The sequence below is a fragment of the Micropterus salmoides genome, unplaced genomic scaffold (genome assembly GCF_014851395.1).
Source record: "Micropterus salmoides isolate LMB-PRFRI ecotype aquatic unplaced genomic scaffold, ASM1485139v1 Ms_hic_scaffold_5, whole genome shotgun sequence".
NCBI classification, from domain to species: Eukaryota; Metazoa; Chordata; class Actinopteri; order Centrarchiformes; family Centrarchidae; genus Micropterus; species Micropterus salmoides.
This window is the reverse complement of record NW_024044237.1, coordinates 10,109,935-10,128,161: the sequence shown is the minus strand read 5'-3', so window position 1 is coordinate 10,128,161 and position 18,227 is coordinate 10,109,935. Positions and strand designations below refer to the sequence as shown.

General features: G+C 40.7%; 1 protein-coding gene across 3 annotated transcripts in view; it reads left to right on the top strand.

Moving 5' to 3' along the window:
- The window catches only part of psd2 (pleckstrin and Sec7 domain containing 2), a 32,728-nt gene that overhangs the window by 12,391 nt on the left and 2,110 nt on the right, over nucleotides 1-18,227 (top strand). The window contains exons 4-14 of one of the 3 annotated variants that reach the window (XM_038699492.1): nucleotides 10,715-10,912; nucleotides 11,246-11,326; nucleotides 13,023-13,171; nucleotides 13,479-13,539; nucleotides 14,739-14,829; nucleotides 14,918-14,961; nucleotides 15,080-15,270; nucleotides 15,393-15,463; nucleotides 15,924-16,081; nucleotides 17,380-17,521; nucleotides 17,817-17,960. In XM_038699492.1, coding sequence (XP_038555420.1) covers nucleotides 10,715-10,912; nucleotides 11,246-11,326; nucleotides 13,023-13,171; nucleotides 13,479-13,539; nucleotides 14,739-14,829; nucleotides 14,918-14,961; nucleotides 15,080-15,270; nucleotides 15,393-15,463; nucleotides 15,924-16,081; nucleotides 17,380-17,521; nucleotides 17,817-17,960 — 1,330 coding nt within the window. Of the gene's footprint in view, nucleotides 1-10,714; nucleotides 10,913-11,245; nucleotides 11,327-13,022; nucleotides 13,172-13,478; nucleotides 13,540-14,738; nucleotides 14,830-14,917; nucleotides 14,962-15,079; nucleotides 15,271-15,392; nucleotides 15,464-15,923; nucleotides 16,082-17,376; nucleotides 17,522-17,816; nucleotides 17,961-18,227 lie in introns of all 3 variants that reach the window. The other 2 variants (XM_038699491.1, XM_038699493.1) reach the window with 2 other exon arrangements.

Here is an 18,227-nt window from a genome sequence, read left to right as displayed (position 1 = left end):
ATAGTTTCAGTCACTAACCTACTGGAATGCCAAATAGATGCACAGACCTCCAACATGATCAGCTCAGCTAACTGCTGGGATTTGTTCACAAACTCTCCTGGTGCTTCTACAGCTCAGTATGAGTTATGGGATGAACCGAGGATTCAAGATGTCTGCTCTCCTTCTCTTTCCCTTCTCTCTCTCTCTGTCTCCCACCGTCTACAGATGTTGTCCTTTAAGCACGGTCTTGCTTCCTGACCACCAGCGCCAAGCTGAATGAGCTATTGTTTGTCATGACATCATCATTTTCAGCTTTCCTCTGCCCAGCAGGGTTTTAGTGTGTGTATAAGTGAGCGATTATTGCTCTATGCTAGCCAGCTTGCCAGACATTTGAGCACTTAAATCTAGAGTGGATACATCTGCTAGTCAGTCTTAAAGGGATAGTTTAAGTTTTACTCACAGTATCCAATTTATCATGAACTGGAAGTCCTTGATGCACATGCAACTTTAGTTTTTTAGGATATTAAAAGGGAGAAGTTGCAAATATTAGTAATTCTAGTGCAAGGCCATTACTAAAACAGAATTACAGCTGAAGCACAATCAAATGTTTAGTTGTTTATCCAGAGGGAGCATGTTTGATTTTAACAGAATTGCTTTTTCACCCAATTGAATTGAAGTAGCTTGACCTTGCACACTAAAAATGCTAATAATAAAAACCAGTGGATGTATTGTTTTTTGGATAAACACACAGCTCATTGCGAATAGACTTTTATAATTTTAAAAATCACACCTTAGCTTTTAAAGATTCATATCACAAAACAATACAAGCTATAAAGGCTTCTACGTTATATCGTCCATTTTAACATGTATTTCTTTTCTTATTTTCTCTCTTTCACTCTGTCACTCCATCTCTTTGTCTGCTTCATCTCATCTCACCTCCTGCCTCTGTATTCATTTCTCCACTTTAATCGTCTTATCTCACTTTATCTCCCCCCCCACCACCCTGCCGTCCTCCTCCTTTCTTCTTTGCATCACCTCCTCTTCCATTTCCCCTACAGTGCTCTCCTGCTGCTGCTTCTTATCTTTCATTCCTCTCTTCTCTCTACCTCCATTCTTCCCAGTGGGTAGCCACAGAATTGGCACAGTTACACATTTTGGCACTTCAGTCGTCATGGACAACTAGTCTTTTTCACTGCAGGGCAAAGCAGCTGCACAGCAATGGATAAAAATGCCAAGTTGATCAGCCAGTCAATCAACTAGGCAGACATTTTGTTGTCGATAATGTTGTGATTCTTTAAATTTAAAATGCTGTGTCCGTGGTATTTATACACTGCATTTTACAGTTATCACTTGTTAGTTTGCTTGTAGATAGAACTACTCATACTTACATTCACATGCTACAGAGCATAGCCCGACTTAACATTGGAAAACAAGACTAAGAGCTAGCAGCTTTGTGAGGCTGTAACAGCAGTGCTTTGTCAACATGCTAACGTAGTCACAATGACAATGCTAACATCCTGATGTTTTGCAGGTATGATTGTTACCATTTTCACTACATTAGCTAAAAGTACAGCGGAGGTGGATGGTAAAGCCATTAGTTTTGCCAGTGTATTGGACAAATTTTTATTTTGAACTAATGGTGGTGCTAGAGGGATTTTAAAGCCAATTTCATGGTAATCCAATAGTCGCTATGGCCCTCATGGTGGTGCTAGAGGTAAAGTCAGTTTATGACATATTGTAGTCTGAATCAAAGAGGTGGACCAAAAGACGTTGCCATCCATAGGGTCACATTGCTAGTGTGGTAAAAACTGTGTTACAAGCCATGCTTTTACTAGATGAACAGATACATTAGAGTCTATGAACAAAGATGATTCGACAAATAGCAGTGAACATGGGCACACAACAAGAGTGTGTGTTATTACTGGTGATAGAGAGTTTATGAAAAGGACAAAACAGTGGAAGAGACAGAGAGCAGTGTGCCTTCTCAGGAAAACATTGGCATGCAGCGTAAAGCAGTTGGATCACCATATGTGTCTCAAAATGGTGCAGAAAGTCTGTTAGAGTCATAAATCAGTTGGACACATGTCTAACGTCCTGAAACTGAAATCATAATACTCCATGTGTTACCTCAGTTATTCTTATTATTATGATTATGATCTTATTTTACAGATTTCTTAGCTGTAAAAAACAGTTTGTTTTGTAGTGCATCAATGAAAATACACACTGTGATTTTCATCTAATCAGAATATTCAGAAAGGTACAGAGGGCTTTCAAACCTTACATCACTGTTTTTGACCCTAGAGCACACAGACTCTGTCCAAAATTGAGACTTCAGCTTCCATAACAGGCGGAGCTTTGATGATGCCTCGGGCAGAGAAAAGAAACCTAATCTTACCTCACCCAAACTCTCCCTGTAGATCCTCTCCCTGCTACTGCTGATTATTCTGACATCAGTGGGTGAAGAAAGTAAAGTAGGCAGCTAGCCACGGGGATATAGAAAACACTGGCAAGTATTGTAAATGTTGTAGGTAAGCCTTCCAACACAGGGAAATAAGAAGTGTGGGGTTTCTTTCAAGCTCTCAGTGTTGTGCCAGTCAGTAAACCTGCTTGATTGTTCTGAAGCATTTCAGTGTGTACATCATGCAGTTTGTAAGTCAGTCAATCAGGTTGTATTTTAGATTTGACTGTCAATCACGTTTGGTAGTTTGTCAATCAATCTGTTACTTTAATGGTAGTGTTCATCTGTGCCCTGTAGGAACAGCCACTGACATTGAAGCTTAACCTTAATCCATAAAGGCTACTGAATTCGCCATGAAAACACACTCTCTGTCTGTCTGTCTGTCTGTCTGTCTGTCTGTCTGGCAGCTTTCTACTTTACCCAGCCAACTAATGTAATGCTGCTTATGTGATAATGCAACCTGTGGTGTAGTCGATACACATACAGAGAAATGCTAAAGAGAAAAGAGACAAACTGACATATAGATGCCACTTCAGACAATTATGAGTCACATCAAAACACATCAAATCACATCCTTTTGTACGCATGTACATGTGTGCAATAACTCTGGCTGCTCATTTACATGCATGCACGTGTTACTATGTGTATCCGTGTGGGAAACACGCTGTGAGTGTGTGTTCTTCCCCCTAGCTTGCGACCCTACCAGATCCAAGCCCAAGCAGAGCTGATAAAAGCCAGGCGCAGTTGTTTCCATATCAGAGAAGCAGCTCTGCCGTGTGGACTAATCTCTTTCATATACACTGTCAAGTGCAGAAACGCACACACACATAAAAGACACATGGGCCAGCTACATGCATGCGTAAACAAAAATGTGCAAATAGCTTGCACACCCTAATTCTCACTCATGACACAGATGTAGGAGCTTTCATATCTATCGCTCTCACTCTTTCCCCTCCCCATTCTGTTTCTCACTTACACACATACACACACACACACACACACACACACACATCATTCAGGATGTCACTGTGGGAATAAAACCCTTAGCGTGGATCTATAGCACTGTTTAAACATCCTGCAGATTATCCTTTCCTGGCTCTCTGTCAGGCAGCGATATGGACACACACATAGACATAAATATATGTGTATACCCTTTTGCAACACAAGCAGTGATACATACAAATTCTCTCTTTTACCCTCTTAGCACAGACACACACACACTAACTGAATCATTTCAGCACCGACAGATTTATCCCTGCCTATTTATAGCTCGACTCTATGTTTTCTGACACATCCCACAGTCTTACTGTACCACTGACAGTTTGGGCTGAATGAGGTTCTTCTAACCACAGGCTTCTCTCCTCTGAGGCGTCTGTCAACACTTCCTGTATGTGTCGAGTGGAAGTCGAGTCAGACTCTACAAAACATTTGTGTCTTTCCCTTGAATCCATAGCTGATTTTGTTGTCAGATGAAGCTGTTCAGTGCTTCCCCAAATACAATCCCGCACCTGACCACAATTAGTCTCACCCAGCCGAAAGGGGTCACCATTGTCCATTGTCTGACGCTGAGTAGGTGTTTTTTTGGGTCTTGTGTGTGTGTGTTTATGTGTGTGCAAGAAAGAGACAGAAGGAGACAGAAAACAAACCACACCACAATATTGGGCCCAAGTCTTTAAAGTAACTGATTGCATTTCCTGAGATTTCTGTTATCTGTTTATAAGTAACAGCCCTTTTTCTGCTGGTATAACTAGAATGAAAAAGCATTTTTACATTCAGTTGTACTTTTAGTGTTATATTTGATATTAGTACTTATTTTGGGTCAGTCTATACTGATGTGATATTAGTCTGAGTTTTCGTAGAGAACTGCAATGGTTAAATACACCACCAATTCAGGTGTGTCTTGTAAATTCACAAACTAGATAAATCAATTAGTGATTTACCTATTATTACTTGAGTTATAAGAGACATTTTAAGGTACAGTATTTAGTTGTCATTATATAATCTTTTTTAAAATTGCCTATCTTGAAGGCTGTAGTATAATCTACAACATATTTTATGTTTGATATAAATGTTTAACATCAACAGTGGTTGATACTGGCTCCAGATATTACAGTTACAAAACTATTCCTTTATTCTTTTTTTCTGCCGCTTATACTGGTGGCAGCAAACTAAGCAAGGCAATCTAGACGTCCCTTTCCCCAGCAACATTTTCCAGCTTCTTGTCTGGGATCCCAAGGCATTGAGTGCATAGAGTTGAGCCCAATATATCTAGTTGGTACCGCTCCATCTCCCACGGTAGCTCTGGTTCCTTCCCTGCCAGAGAGAGGTTGTTCCAAGTCTCTAGAACCAGTCTGCAAGGTCAGCTCACCTAGGCCCCCGCCTTTGCCTGCCACCCAGCTTATAATGCACCCCAATGCCTATCTCTGCGGGTGGTGGGCCCATAGTGCAGTGTCTCCATGTAGTCTCTCGCCTGACTGGGATTGTTGCTGTAATTAATTATTTTGTGTTTTTTCTGAATTGCATTCTTTGATTTCTAGGTCACAGCTAGATGGAGCAAAACTGGATGACCTCCTCAACTGGAGCACTTATCTCCTGTACCCTCCTCTGGCTAACTGCTCAATACCCTAAATCAGTTTTTCCCCATGTGCTGGCTGCCACGAGAACATCATATCAGTGCCATAACAGGTTTATATATTCTGCTGTCTGTAAAAAAAATCATGGTTGACAATGGTTATCCATGAGTCATGGTTGTAAGCTGCTCAAAAAACTAACGTGTGATCGGTATTCAGCAGCATCCACTTGGTCCAAAATAGTATTCTGGTCCCAGTGCTGACTGAATTTCTGTTTTGTTGTCGTCAAGGAAATTTAGTCATTGTTGTTGTCTGTACCTAATAATGTGCAGAACCAGGTTGCAGTGAATCTCGTAGAGTGTTCGCCTGTCCAAATACCAATCAAACTTCCTCCAGGGTTTTGTCTCTATTCTCATCTTCCATTTCATCCCCCAAATTTTGTACTTTTGACAAAGTTTTGACTTCAGATGCCTCTCTGTCCTCTGCTTTTTCTATTTTTCTTCTTTCCACCAAATCAGAAAGAGGAAGGAGGGATTTAGATGGGGGGTTTAGCATGCAGGCATGTGTCAGTGTGTCTTATAAAAATCTATGTTTGTGTGTGCCTTGGGGGCATAATCCACCTAGTGTGTGATGATTATTTTTCTGCCTTGTATTGCTGTACATTATTTACATTAATGCAGATGTACATAAAAAAGGTAGCCTAGGTACTGACCTCCAGTCAGTGACCTTAATGAGCTAATACATTTATGCTTATATCCTGCCCCATAACATTTTAGCTAAGCACCTAATTTGACGTCCTCTTTTCACCCTCATCAGTGGTAAACTCTTGCAAAATAGAGCTTTTTAAAAATATGTAGGGGAGGAATGTAGGCTACAGATACAGCCACATACAGTAAAATGACCACATGCTGGAAAGCAGCATTGTAAAACTTCAAAAGTCCAAATACAGGACGTCCCACTGATATTGAACTGATCTGCTGGCTCAGAGCCCTTCACTTAAATGCAGAGGAAGTTGTGTTGGCTGGGACACACAGAGCCATTGTAAAGCCACCACTAGGAACAGTAATTCATCAGGCAAGTCGTTCGCCCCGCCCCCAACATCCTCTCCTCCGGAGCGTTTAGACAGCCAAGAAAGTTCAAGGAAAACCCTCAAAACACATTCCCTGCCTGTTGACACTATGGTGAAACAACGCGCCAGTCTCATCTTTTCATCTCAGAATAGGCTGTACTTATATGTGATCTGACTTCCGCTTGAAGAAATCTGATTTGGCTCGAAGTTTAATAACAACCCGGGCCAATGCAGATTTTACCGACCACTGGATGATGAGGCGGTCGGACCGTCGCGCGCCTTTAACCGCTGATTTTCAAGATCCGTGAGACGATGTGGAAAGAGGAATATGATGTTCATTTCGACTTCTTGCTGCAACTCCTGTAAGTTTAACACTTCAACAGACCAGGAATTGGTTTAAGCTTTCACGTCCAAATGGGTGGGACCATTAACATTATGCTGCGTGGCAAAATGGAAATAGTGAGGTAATCTGACGAAAAATCACTACAGTGGGCTACTTATGTAGTATTTATTCAGGGATTATGATAACAAAATTGAGATTAAAAATTACGTAAACCGCGATTTAGATGCATTTGATCTTGATCAGGACTTCTAATTTTAAATGGCATGTAGTGAAGTCAAGAGTTATGAGGTTGCTATAGTTATTTTTCCACAAGTTACCCATGACTATTTGCAATAAAATGTGATTTTGAGGTTAGGGCTGCACTTAACTTAATTACATTCATTATTAATAAATCAATTATATTTTTGATCAGTCAATTCTTCAATGATAATAGTGACAAATGCCCATCTCAAGTTCCCAGAGCTCAAGGTGATGTCTTCAAATTGCTTGAAACTGTCTAAAACCCAAAACTATTCTGTTTACAATTATTGTTGTATATAATAATTAATAAGATAATAATAATTAATACAATTAATATAATAAAGAATGAAACATCCTGAAATGTATGACTTAAATCAATTATCAATTATTATTCAGGGACTAATCTATTAATGGATTATTGTTTCAGCTCTAATTATATTGTAATGCATTACATTTGGACTTGTAGCTATAGACTTATTGGTTATGGTTATTTTCATGACTGACTTGAACTTTGAACTGCAGTTACAGAGTCAACATGAGCCAAGTCTTTACCCATCACAGCCTCAGTGGATGACCCAACAGTGTCAGTAAAGAGTGTAAAAAACAAAATGCAATTAATGCACATGTAACTTTGTGTCACTTTTATGGCTGGAGGTGTTTGTTTTACAAGAGTCCAATATAGCAACAGTGTTTTTTGCAGAGATTGCATCTACATGCCGCAGCAGGTGACCTGGCTGACACACTTGCACAAACACACACAAAGAGTTCCTCTATGTGTGTGTTTCTATGGTATGTCTACCACACTCACTATCAAAATATATTTAAATAAATGAAAAGTCTGTGAAATAACAGAATTTCATAATCCAGTTAATCCCCAAATAGTTGATTACCCTGATGGAAGATGCCTTTAAAACCCTCCCCTTCCTCCCATCACCCACACACACACACACACACACACACACACACACACACACACACACACACACACACACACACACACACACACACACCTTGCAGGCAGACACACCTTGTAGGTGTGGGTACCGGCGGTGCACAGCCTAAGTGATTAGCATGTGAGTCACTGGCATGCACCATCATGCCTTCTTTCTCTGACTCACTTACATAGTCAGACTGGAGTGGCGGTCACATTGAGTGAATATGTGTGGCCTGGGGATACAGAATTGTGCCTTTAGATAGACAAATAGGTTTACTGTGTGCCCCTCTATATCGCAAAGTATCTTGGCATAAAAGGGCTTGCGCTAGATATCTGACACTTCATATTGTGTCTCTCTCACTATTATTTTGTGCTTTTGAGCGTGTGTGTTTATGTGTGTGTGTTGGTTCTCTTATTGCCAGACAGCAGTGGATTGGGGGAGCCCGGCATCATTTTAGCTCCATGACTGCTATGAGTTTTGAATGATTTATGAGGCCTAGTGATGGTCAGACGCGAAAGCAATTTCACTGCAAACACCGGGCTAGATATTGTTTTGATGGATTACCACAGACTCGTTTTATTTTGTGTGTGTCACATGTGCGTGTGTGTTGTGTGTATATATTTTCATCCACGCATATTTACATTTTCTACCACTTTTCTGGGTCACAAAGGGGATTCCTGTGACTTTCCTAGGTTAGGTGGGATATGTAATCCATTTAGCAGGGTCTGGGTCTGCCCAGAGGTCTGCTCTCTGTTGGACAGGTCCAGAATACCCCCAGAGGGAGCTGCACAGGAAGCATTGTTATCAGATCCCCAAATCACCTCAACCGGCTTCTTCTCCACATGAAAGAGTAGTGGTTTTACTCCTTCCGGATATACAAACTCCCCACCCTGTCCCCAAGGATAAGGCATGGCACCCTGCAAATGAAACTGCTTTCCCCGACTATATCTGCAATTTTATTGTCATTCTTGCTCCGCCTCAATAAGGTGCAGGAGTTTGCATGACCCACCTCATCATGGTGGAGGGTTTATGTGTCCCTGTGACCCCGGTAACTGTGTTGCTCGGAGCAGTAGCTACTTGTAGCGTCTCCCAAGGCAAATTTGTACAAGGTCAGGGACCAGATGAAGAGTAAATCTTAGAGCCTAATGAATCAGCTAAGACAGGACAGTGTAACCTTGCCCTGTGAAGTGAATGAGGGCCCTGTGTAGAGGTCAGCTGGGACAGTGTAGCAGTCAGCCATTCAGCATGTGAAGGCAAGGGACTGACTCCTGGCCATGAAAATGTGTTGTTGTTTGTGTTTTTGTTTATTTGTCGATCTTTTGTATTACTCTGTTTTCTGCCTGATGCCTGTTTCTGCCACACAATGCAAAGTTGCGATTGCCAGCCTTAAGGTGGTTCACAACGTCTTTACTTCTTACTTCTAGTACAGGACATTTGGCTTCCGCTGTATCCATGGTAACTAGCAAATCCCTTTCGACAACAGTGTGTAATGTATTGAATTTGTGAGGGTAATGCAATTAGGCTGATCAGATTATGTAAAAAACATCTGAATCATCTGGCGAGTATGCTGATGGTGCCACGCAGATGCACACATAGACAAGAAAGGAGGAAATGCCATTTAGGCAGATGGAGGTGAACGTATGCTGTCTCTTTGTTAAGAAATAAATCTGAGATAGTTTGCTGTTTTGTGCTGATTTACTGATAAATGCAGCACATGTACGGTTTGAGTTTGTTGCTCTCAGCATTGTCTGTTGGGTTGGAAGAATGCATTATGGACACTGTAAATAAGATGTGTAGACAACACTTCAGAAATGTCAATGAGGCTTAGAAAGGGTTCTTGCTTCACAAGTGAGTGAAGTAGCAAAAGTAATAAATGTTGTTTTAACTTGTAATCAAAACCAAACCATCAGCACTGGATGTACAATAAAAGTACAATAAAAAGGCTAATTAACTTCCCACTGATGGATTGTAGCGTAAAGTCAAGTATACTGTGCAATGCAGCACAGTGGATACAGCTCAATATCTTAATCAAACTACCTCATTTAGTCATAAATAAGTATGATGCTAATTAATACTCTGCATCGATGTTCTCTTGATGCTACATAAACAGTTACACAGAGTGTGCGACCTTGGCCTGATTAGACAGTTCATCAAACTGTGTCCTTCAGCAAGACACTGCGTCGTAGTCTGCAGTGATGGCCTTATTTCTTAATGTTAAGCCTTCAAGTAGTCTTTTCTTTTTAAATGAGTAAGCTGTTCTACAAACATTATTTTCACTCAGTAGCATTGCGAGTGAAGCTGGTTTCATAATAATCACCTATAGTTTGCAGTTAATTTAAACAACTTTTCAGTGCATGTGAGTTTGAGACAAATAGGGTTCACGAACAACTCTCATTCATGCAGACTTTGCAAGTCATTTCTTAAAGCTGCGTGTTCACTCTCTTCAAATATTTGGCAACTTATATTATTTTTTCTTAACCTTAACTGTTCCTGCAGGGGTGATTGAGTACATTCAGTGTTTTGCCCTGCTAATAGTCACACAGATACACCCATTTGCAGCTGGGATAGACAGCCTAGTCATAGACAATGAGCACGAGATGGACAATTTACTGTTTTGCTCAAGGGCAAGTTGATGAGTTTTCATAGCCAGAGAGAGCATTGCGGAAAAATGTAAAAACCCACTTTTCCAACTTCCAAACTACATCTGCCTGAAATACAGGAACAGAAAAGTTGAGGTTTTCGGGTTTTTTTTTATATTATAGCACTTTAATTCAAATTATGTTAGAGGTTAAGAGTCTGGGATTAGTGGAGCTTTTAAGAAGAGATTTGTAGCAGGTAAAAGCTGCTTCAGCATTATCATCAGTCAGTAGATTCACTGCATTAAAGTAGGAAATGAAGTGACAGTGAAACTGGGTCAGTGTCAAACAACTCATTTAAACCTCATTTGACTTTTGTTTGTGAACATATGTTTGTGTGATTGAGTTTCATGCACAGCAGTTCAGTTTTCTCTGTCTAGTTTTAAGTGAGTGGGCGAGAAACCACGGACATGTGTTCCATTCATTAACCTAGGCACCTACTTGTGTGTTTGTGTTTGTATGCGTATGTTCTCTTCTCCTCCAGTGATGCCAACCTCACAGACGTGCTGTCTGACTCAGAGGAGTGTGATTTGGGCAGTCTGGAGCGTTTGGAGCGCGGCAGCACCGACACTCTGGCCAATGGCTGCCGAGCCGACTGTGAGGCCGCCAAGAGGCTGGCCAAGCGCCTCTATCACCTCGAGGGCTTCAAACGCTGTGATGTGGCCAGACACCTGGGCAAAAAGTGAGCATACATGCACACAGTAACACATGCACACACACGATGACGGACGGACTGATAAATCACCAGAAACAGAGGAAAACATATTTACATAGTTACATATGTTTGGTGCGTTTGAACACGCACATGAGACAGACACACAGATGTACATGTAAGAATACTAGATTGATTTGTGAACACATAATCAAAGACATCTGCACAAGCTTACTTACTTCTCAAAGCGTCACTTGGAGAGCATTGTCTAATACAGCGGTGTCAGGAAAACATTATATAACACATTCATACGTCTTCAGTGCCACGTTGATGTGCTGACTCTCTCTTTCTGTCCCTCTGCAGTAACGAGTTCAGCCAGTTGGTGGCATCAGAATACCTGAGTTTCTTTGATTTCACCGGCCTGTCGCTGGATCGAGCCCTGAGGTAATGCGCAGTCAGCACTTTGGAAGTGATGAGTGTGTAATGTAGACATCGATACACATTCATCTGTATGTGTACTCTTCACTTTGCCTCTTCACAAGCCGTTAGCGTTGTGCTAATCAAGCTGTCGTGTTGAGTACAGTTAGCCAGTGAGGCTGACAGCTGCGGAGTACATCACTGCCTTGTACCTGACATGTTGCTGTCTCAAACCACTGCCTTCAGTTTAGAGGCCTAACGCAGTTCAGACTGGGGTAGATTAGCATACTGTTGTTAGAAAGTAACATGTGACATTCATTTGGGTATTGTTTGAATCTTGGCAATTTAGACTCCTTATCATTTTCTTCATTAGGTCTTCACACTGATGTCAGCCATAATAATGTCTGGTAGAAATTAAATATTCTTGTTAACGTCTCATCATAATGGTTAGATTTTATTATATAATTGATTTTAATGAAAGTTACTGTAGTTGTCTGCATTAAACTGACGGCTAGAAATGACTTCAATCAGTATTATTTTCTACAACAAATTTAAAATTGGGAGAATTAATGTAGGAAAGGATTATTTTAATTATTGATTAAATAGATTCACTCCAAAGTGATGTCTTCATATCAAAAGTCCAAATCCCAAAAATAACAAATGAAATGAAAATAACAAAAGCTAGAATTTCAATTATAGAATAATAATTGTGGTATTTTACTGTCTAATTGATAAATAGACTGTGTTTGGACCTCAGAAAGCACAATATAAAAGTGGGAGTACAACCTATATGAAACCTGTTGATTCTGGCATAAAGTTACAAAATCAAATCCGTTATTTGCAGCCAGTTCTCAAAATAAGATACACACACAGACAAAAAGATGACACAATCTTTCCTTGTGAAAATATGCTGCAGAGTTTTAAAAGACAGGCTTGGCTGTTATACACTGAACACAATTATAAACGCAACGGTTTTTGCCCTCATTCATCATGACCTGAACGCAAAGATCTAAGACTTTCTCTATATACACAAAAGGCCTATTTCTCTCAAATATTGTTCACAAATCTGTCAGAGTGTGTGTTAGTGAGCATTTCTCCTCTGCCAAGATAATTCAGCCACCTCACAGGTGTGGCATATCAAGATGCTGATCAGACAGCATGGGTATTGCACAGGTGTGCCTTAGGCTGGCCACAATAAAATGCCACTCGAAAATGTGCAGTATCACTATATAAGTGGGGTCCGGGGGGTCGGGAAACCAGTCAGTATCTGGTGTGACCACCATTTGCCTCACGCAGTGCAACACATCTCCTTCACATAGAGTTGATCGGGTTGTAGATTGTAGCCTGTGAAATGTTGGTCCACTCCTCTTCAATGGCTGTGAAAAGTTGCTGAATATTGGCAGGACCTGAAACACGCTGTCGTATACGCCGATCCAGAGCATCCCAAACATGCTCAATGGGTGACTTGCCTGGTGCATATGTTGGCCATGCAGGAACTGGGATGTCAGACTCAGCTTTCAGAAAATGGAAATGCTGTTGCATTTATAATTTGGTTAAGTGCAGTTCTCTTAGAGTAAAATGTTTCAAAAGGTTTTCAACAAAGCTGCTTTCCTCTGCAAATTGTCTGTACTGCCAGAAGTGATTAAATCAGATATTTTCCAGCGTTGCATTGCTGTGAAACGTTTGATCTCCTGTTGACCTCGGGGTGTCATTTTTGTGACAGGAACTTCTTAAAGGCCTTTCCACTGATGGGAGAGACCCAGGAGAGAGAGAGGGTCCTTGTACATTTCTCCAGGCGCTTCTGCCAGTGCAACCCACAGACACCCACCTCTGAAGGTCAGAGCAACGATGGTGATGATGTTGACAATGATGGTAATGAAAGACGATATTGTAAAATTATTATATTTATTACTATCACAGTTTTCCATATTGACCCCCGTTGGTGCTATATGCATAAACCTTCAAATATTTGCGTCTCAAATGTAAATACCAAATCTATTCAGATCAACACTAGCAAGCAGGCTTTTCATGCAGCTCTGCAGATGTGTTTGTGATCTGTCTGCATGTATGTTAAAGGAATGTATGGCATTGCATTTGTGTGTGTGTGTGTGTGTGTGTGTGTGTAGAGGAGTGCTGTAACATTCAGCTGACCACGGCCTTGTGTATTGTCCGGTTGCAGATGGAGCTCACACATTAACCTGTGCCCTCATGCTGCTCAACACTGATCTACACGGACATGTATGTACTGTAGTTCTCTATCTTGGACTGGTTGGGCGGGATTCCCATTCCTGCAATCCTTTGTCAGCAATGGCATGTCTCCATTTACTTCCATTTCTTGTTCTTTCCCTGTCTTTCTGTCTACGCTTTCCTCTTTTTCTTTCCTTCTCCTCCGCGTCCTACTTTCTGACCTGTTTCTGTCTCTCCTCTCCTCGAATAGTCTTATCTGTTCAGTTTTAAACTGGAGCACTGTGGTCTAGGCAACATAACACGATCAGTATCATAGGTCCTGTGCTTTGCTTTTCCTCGAGCCTCCTGCTCAACTCGACGCAGTTCATGCTAATAGTTTTTTTTTTGTGAATATCCCTCCTCTAACTAATATCCTTTCTCTCCTTCACTGTCCTTTTCCTCCCTTACAAATCCTTCCCCTGCTAACCAAATCTGGCCCCCTGGTATCTCTCTGCCCCTGCAGGTGGTAAGTACAATTATAGTACTGATGCTGTCCTCATTGCCATCCGTGCCTCTTCTTTTCAACTAACAATAGAATTTGAGTCATAATATTAAAATTAGGCACACACAATGACACATTAATCTATAAATCATTGTTGTTTGACATTGACATATAATGGCTGCTTAAATATTTTTTTACCAAAGATAAATGGTCAGTGGCTGATTTTTGGTTGATATTTATTCTTCTTAAAATAAGTGGGATTAGCAATAAGAAATGTAATTGATCTGTTCCTTTTATCCCTGTACAGTTTAATATCGAAATTCAAATAGCTTCACATCTGTATCTGTTTCGGTTACAGGGTTGATTTAGGCAGAAAGGGATAGAAACACACCGAAACCTGCCCATGGTTTCATCCTACCCCATGATGCATCATAATTACAGGTTAAAACAATAGGAAAGCTATGGTAAACACATAACCTGACAACCTCTAACAGAGGTGGATCCACGCTCACCACCACTACTAGTAGAACTAGCAGCACAACACTGACACCCAGTGGATGGTTGCAAAACTGCTTTCAGGTTGGCACAGATAAAAGAGGGTTGAAATACAGCTGCTTTAGAGTATTTGTCTGCTTCTGTCGATACTGAGCTGAGCTTAAGATTGACCAGTTAGGCTCCAAACACATAAAGGAAAAATCTTTGCCAAGTATTTTGTCAAGGTGAAATTTGAACTGATAGTTTTGTTTGTTGTTGGTTGTTCTCCTCTCCTCAGAACATTGGGAAGAAGATGTCTTGCCAACAGTTTATCAGTAATCTAGATGGCCTCAACAATGGCGAAGACTTCCCTAAAGACTTATTAAAGGTACAGGTCTCCTCCTGAGAGAGCTCAGCTATCTGTCTGCTTGATTAATTGAATTGAAGTATGTCTTCAAATTGTTTTGCCCGCACAGGTTTTGTACAACTCAATCAAGAATGAGAAGCTTGAGTGGGCAGTGTGAGTATGCATTTTGTATTCATGAAAAGGAAAAGTATTTGGGGTATGCAAGTTTTTTTAGAAGTACACTTGGCTATGTGCTACTCCAGTTTATCTGAATGGGTATTTGTGTGTGCAGTGAAGAGGAGGAGCTGAGGAAGAGTCTGTCAGAGCTGGTGGAGGAGCAATGTGAGGGTGGGAGTAAGCGTGTTGCCAGGGTAACGGACGGCACTAACCCTTTCATCGCCATTCCCATTCTCTTAAATGCCGTAACCTATAAACACGGAGTGCTGACCCGCAAGAGCCACGCTGACATGGACGGCAAACGCAGTGAGTGATTATACACACACACACACACACACACACACACTTTTACAGAAGTTACCAAATTCCTAATAAGTTATTGTAATTTGACAGAAAGGTTTTTCATTCTTTACTTTTCTCTCTTCCAGCCCCGAGGGGTCGCCGTGGTTGGAAGAAGTTCTATGCGGTTCTGAAGGGAATGATCTTGTATCTCCAGAAGGTACTGCATCTCATCCTCTGCTCCGTTACCATAGAAACACACATCCACCACCGCAATGACAGCGGTGGTGGTGGATGCTGCTCTGTGTGTGTGGTGTGAGAGCATTAAATGAGGCATGTCTGCATGTTTGTCTCCCCCTGCTGGTAGAAAGGCTGTACTGACAACATGTGAGGTGTGAAATGTTCAACCTGGATGAATTGAATTAGCTTCTATTTCTGTCACAAGCAGTGTGATATGTTTTACCTTAATTATGTAAGTATGGAGTTATGTAAAAGGAGCTGCTAATTTATAGGTTTACTGTTTAATTTAATGCGGACTGCTCCTCAGTTGTCAATTTAGGTATTTGTATACTACAGATACACAGCATCTCTTCTGTCCTCTGCTTTAGGAGACTAAATCACTAAACAGACTGAAACATATCAATATTATTCCTTTTTTCCTGTTTCTGTTACTTACCAAGGATGAGTACAAGCCTGACGCTGACATTTCAGAGGTGGACCTGAAGAACGCAGTGCGGATCCACCACGCTTTAGCCACTCGTGCCACCGACTACAGCAAGAAAGCCAACGTACTTAAGCTGAAAACCTCAGACTGGAGAGTCTTTCTGCTGCAGGCCCCGTGAGTCATCCACGTCGAATTTCAGATGTTTTCATTTCGCTTCAGACAGTTAAAATGCAAAAGTACAGGAAATACGATAAATACGATGGAGTTTTACATTTTATACATGTATGTTTAGGAATTTTTTCACATTTTCAATTTACGGCATCGCCCAAAGATCATGCAACATTTTGATGTATGCTGGAGGAAAGGATGGATGGTAATGATGATGAGCTCTTTCTAAATAATTAATTACATCTTCATAGAGTAGGTGAATCCTGAATCCGCTGTCATTTCAATTCTCATGCAGTGGAATTTATGATGACAGGATGAATCTTATTGTGTTTCTGTGTATAATGTGTCATTTTGATTTAATCAAACTTACAAGTTTCAAAGTATGAATCAAACTCCTTAGAAGGCAGTCACCGGTGATATAAGTCAGTGTCTTTGTTTAAAACCTCATTAAATTTAAAGTCTAAAAGATTTCAAATTTAGATACACTGTAACGACAAAATAATAGTAGATTCTAGTTAGAGATGAAGTAATTCAAATTACACTCAGTGAACTCAGCAGCCGGTCAGGCTTTTTTATGTAGAAGAACCTGTGTCAGTGTGGTCTCTCTCTCTCTCTCTCTCTCTCTCTCTCTCTCTCTCTCTCTCTCTCTCTCTCTCTCTCTCTCTCTCTCTCTCTCCAATTCAATTCAAATTAGCTTTATTGGCATGACTAAAACAGTAAGTGTGTGTGTGTGTTAAAAAATATATAATAAAATAAATAAATGAAACAGTAACGTGTGTGTGTATATATTAATATACAAAAAAACCATTTTTTTTTAAAGAATTAATTGATTAAAAAATAATAAAAAGAAATCAGTATCAAATGTAAAAACAAAACAATTACTAAAATATCAAATGATCAAAATAATAATAATATGAAAATCTGAACAATTATTTGTTAGTCTGAGGTTCCACTGGTTGTCCTCACTTCATGGCATGAGGAGAGATATTTTGCAGCAATTATTTCGCATTTGGGCATTTCACCCAGTAAATAGGGGAGTTTTTGTGTGTCTGATATGAATTCGAATTCGTGGTATATTTGGGAAATGTATGCAAAGTGTTTTTGTCTTTGTATTTTATATTTAGGGCATGAGGTTAGAAAGTGCAGCTCTGTCTCTACCTGTCCCCTGTCACACTGGGAGCAGAGTCTCTCCTCTTGTGGTAGCCAGCTCTGTCTGTGGCGACCCTTTTCTATGGCCAGGCTGTGTTCACTCAGTCTGTTTCTCAGTTTTTTTCTCAGTGTCTCTCTCTCTCTCTTTGCAGTAGTGAGGAGGAGATGATGTCTTGGATATTCCGAATAAACCTGGTGGCAGCGCTGTTCTCCGCTCCGGCCTTCCCCGCTGCCATCGGCTCCATGAAGAAATTCTGTCGGCCCATCTTGCCGTCCTCATCCACCAGACTCAATCAGGTACACACACACACACACACACACAGAAGATGACCTACATTAGGAACAAAATAAGCTATCACACTCGACTGGCTTATATTTTTCCTGTAGAAACATCAAACACCACAATCTAGTTATGACGGACATTTTGCATTGTGTATAATATACAGTTTATCACTGCAGTATGCACAAATCCTTCTACATGAAAAATCTCTACACAGGGTGGGCATTTTTACATCTTCTATTTGTGTCTACTTGCATCTGATTGGCTGTTTTGGGGGTCTTCCGGTTTATGTCCGGGCTGTGATTGGTGCAGGAGGATCAGCTGCTGAGTCATGAGAGCAAGCTGAAGCAGATGAGCCTAGAGCTGGAGGAGCACCGGAAAAACCTGCCCTCAGCCGACCCCAAAAGCCGCGAGTGGGAGGAGTACCGGCTCAAAGAGCACTACCTCACGTATGAGGTACAGGCTTTACACAGCTTCGGTTAATTTGTCTGGTGTTTTATGTCTGATTTTTATGAGGTTTATGTTTTGTTTTCAGTTAGCAGCTAAGAGACCAAAATAATTTCTGTTTTCTCTTCATATGCATTCTATTTTTTAATTACATTATCATTTGTCGTTGTTTTATTTGTAGCAAGGAAGACGTTCAGGTTGCAAATATATGATCTCAGGATAACTGTTAGATCGGGAAATTCGCCTCTTGTTTTATCTTCTTTTGGTCTTATTTTT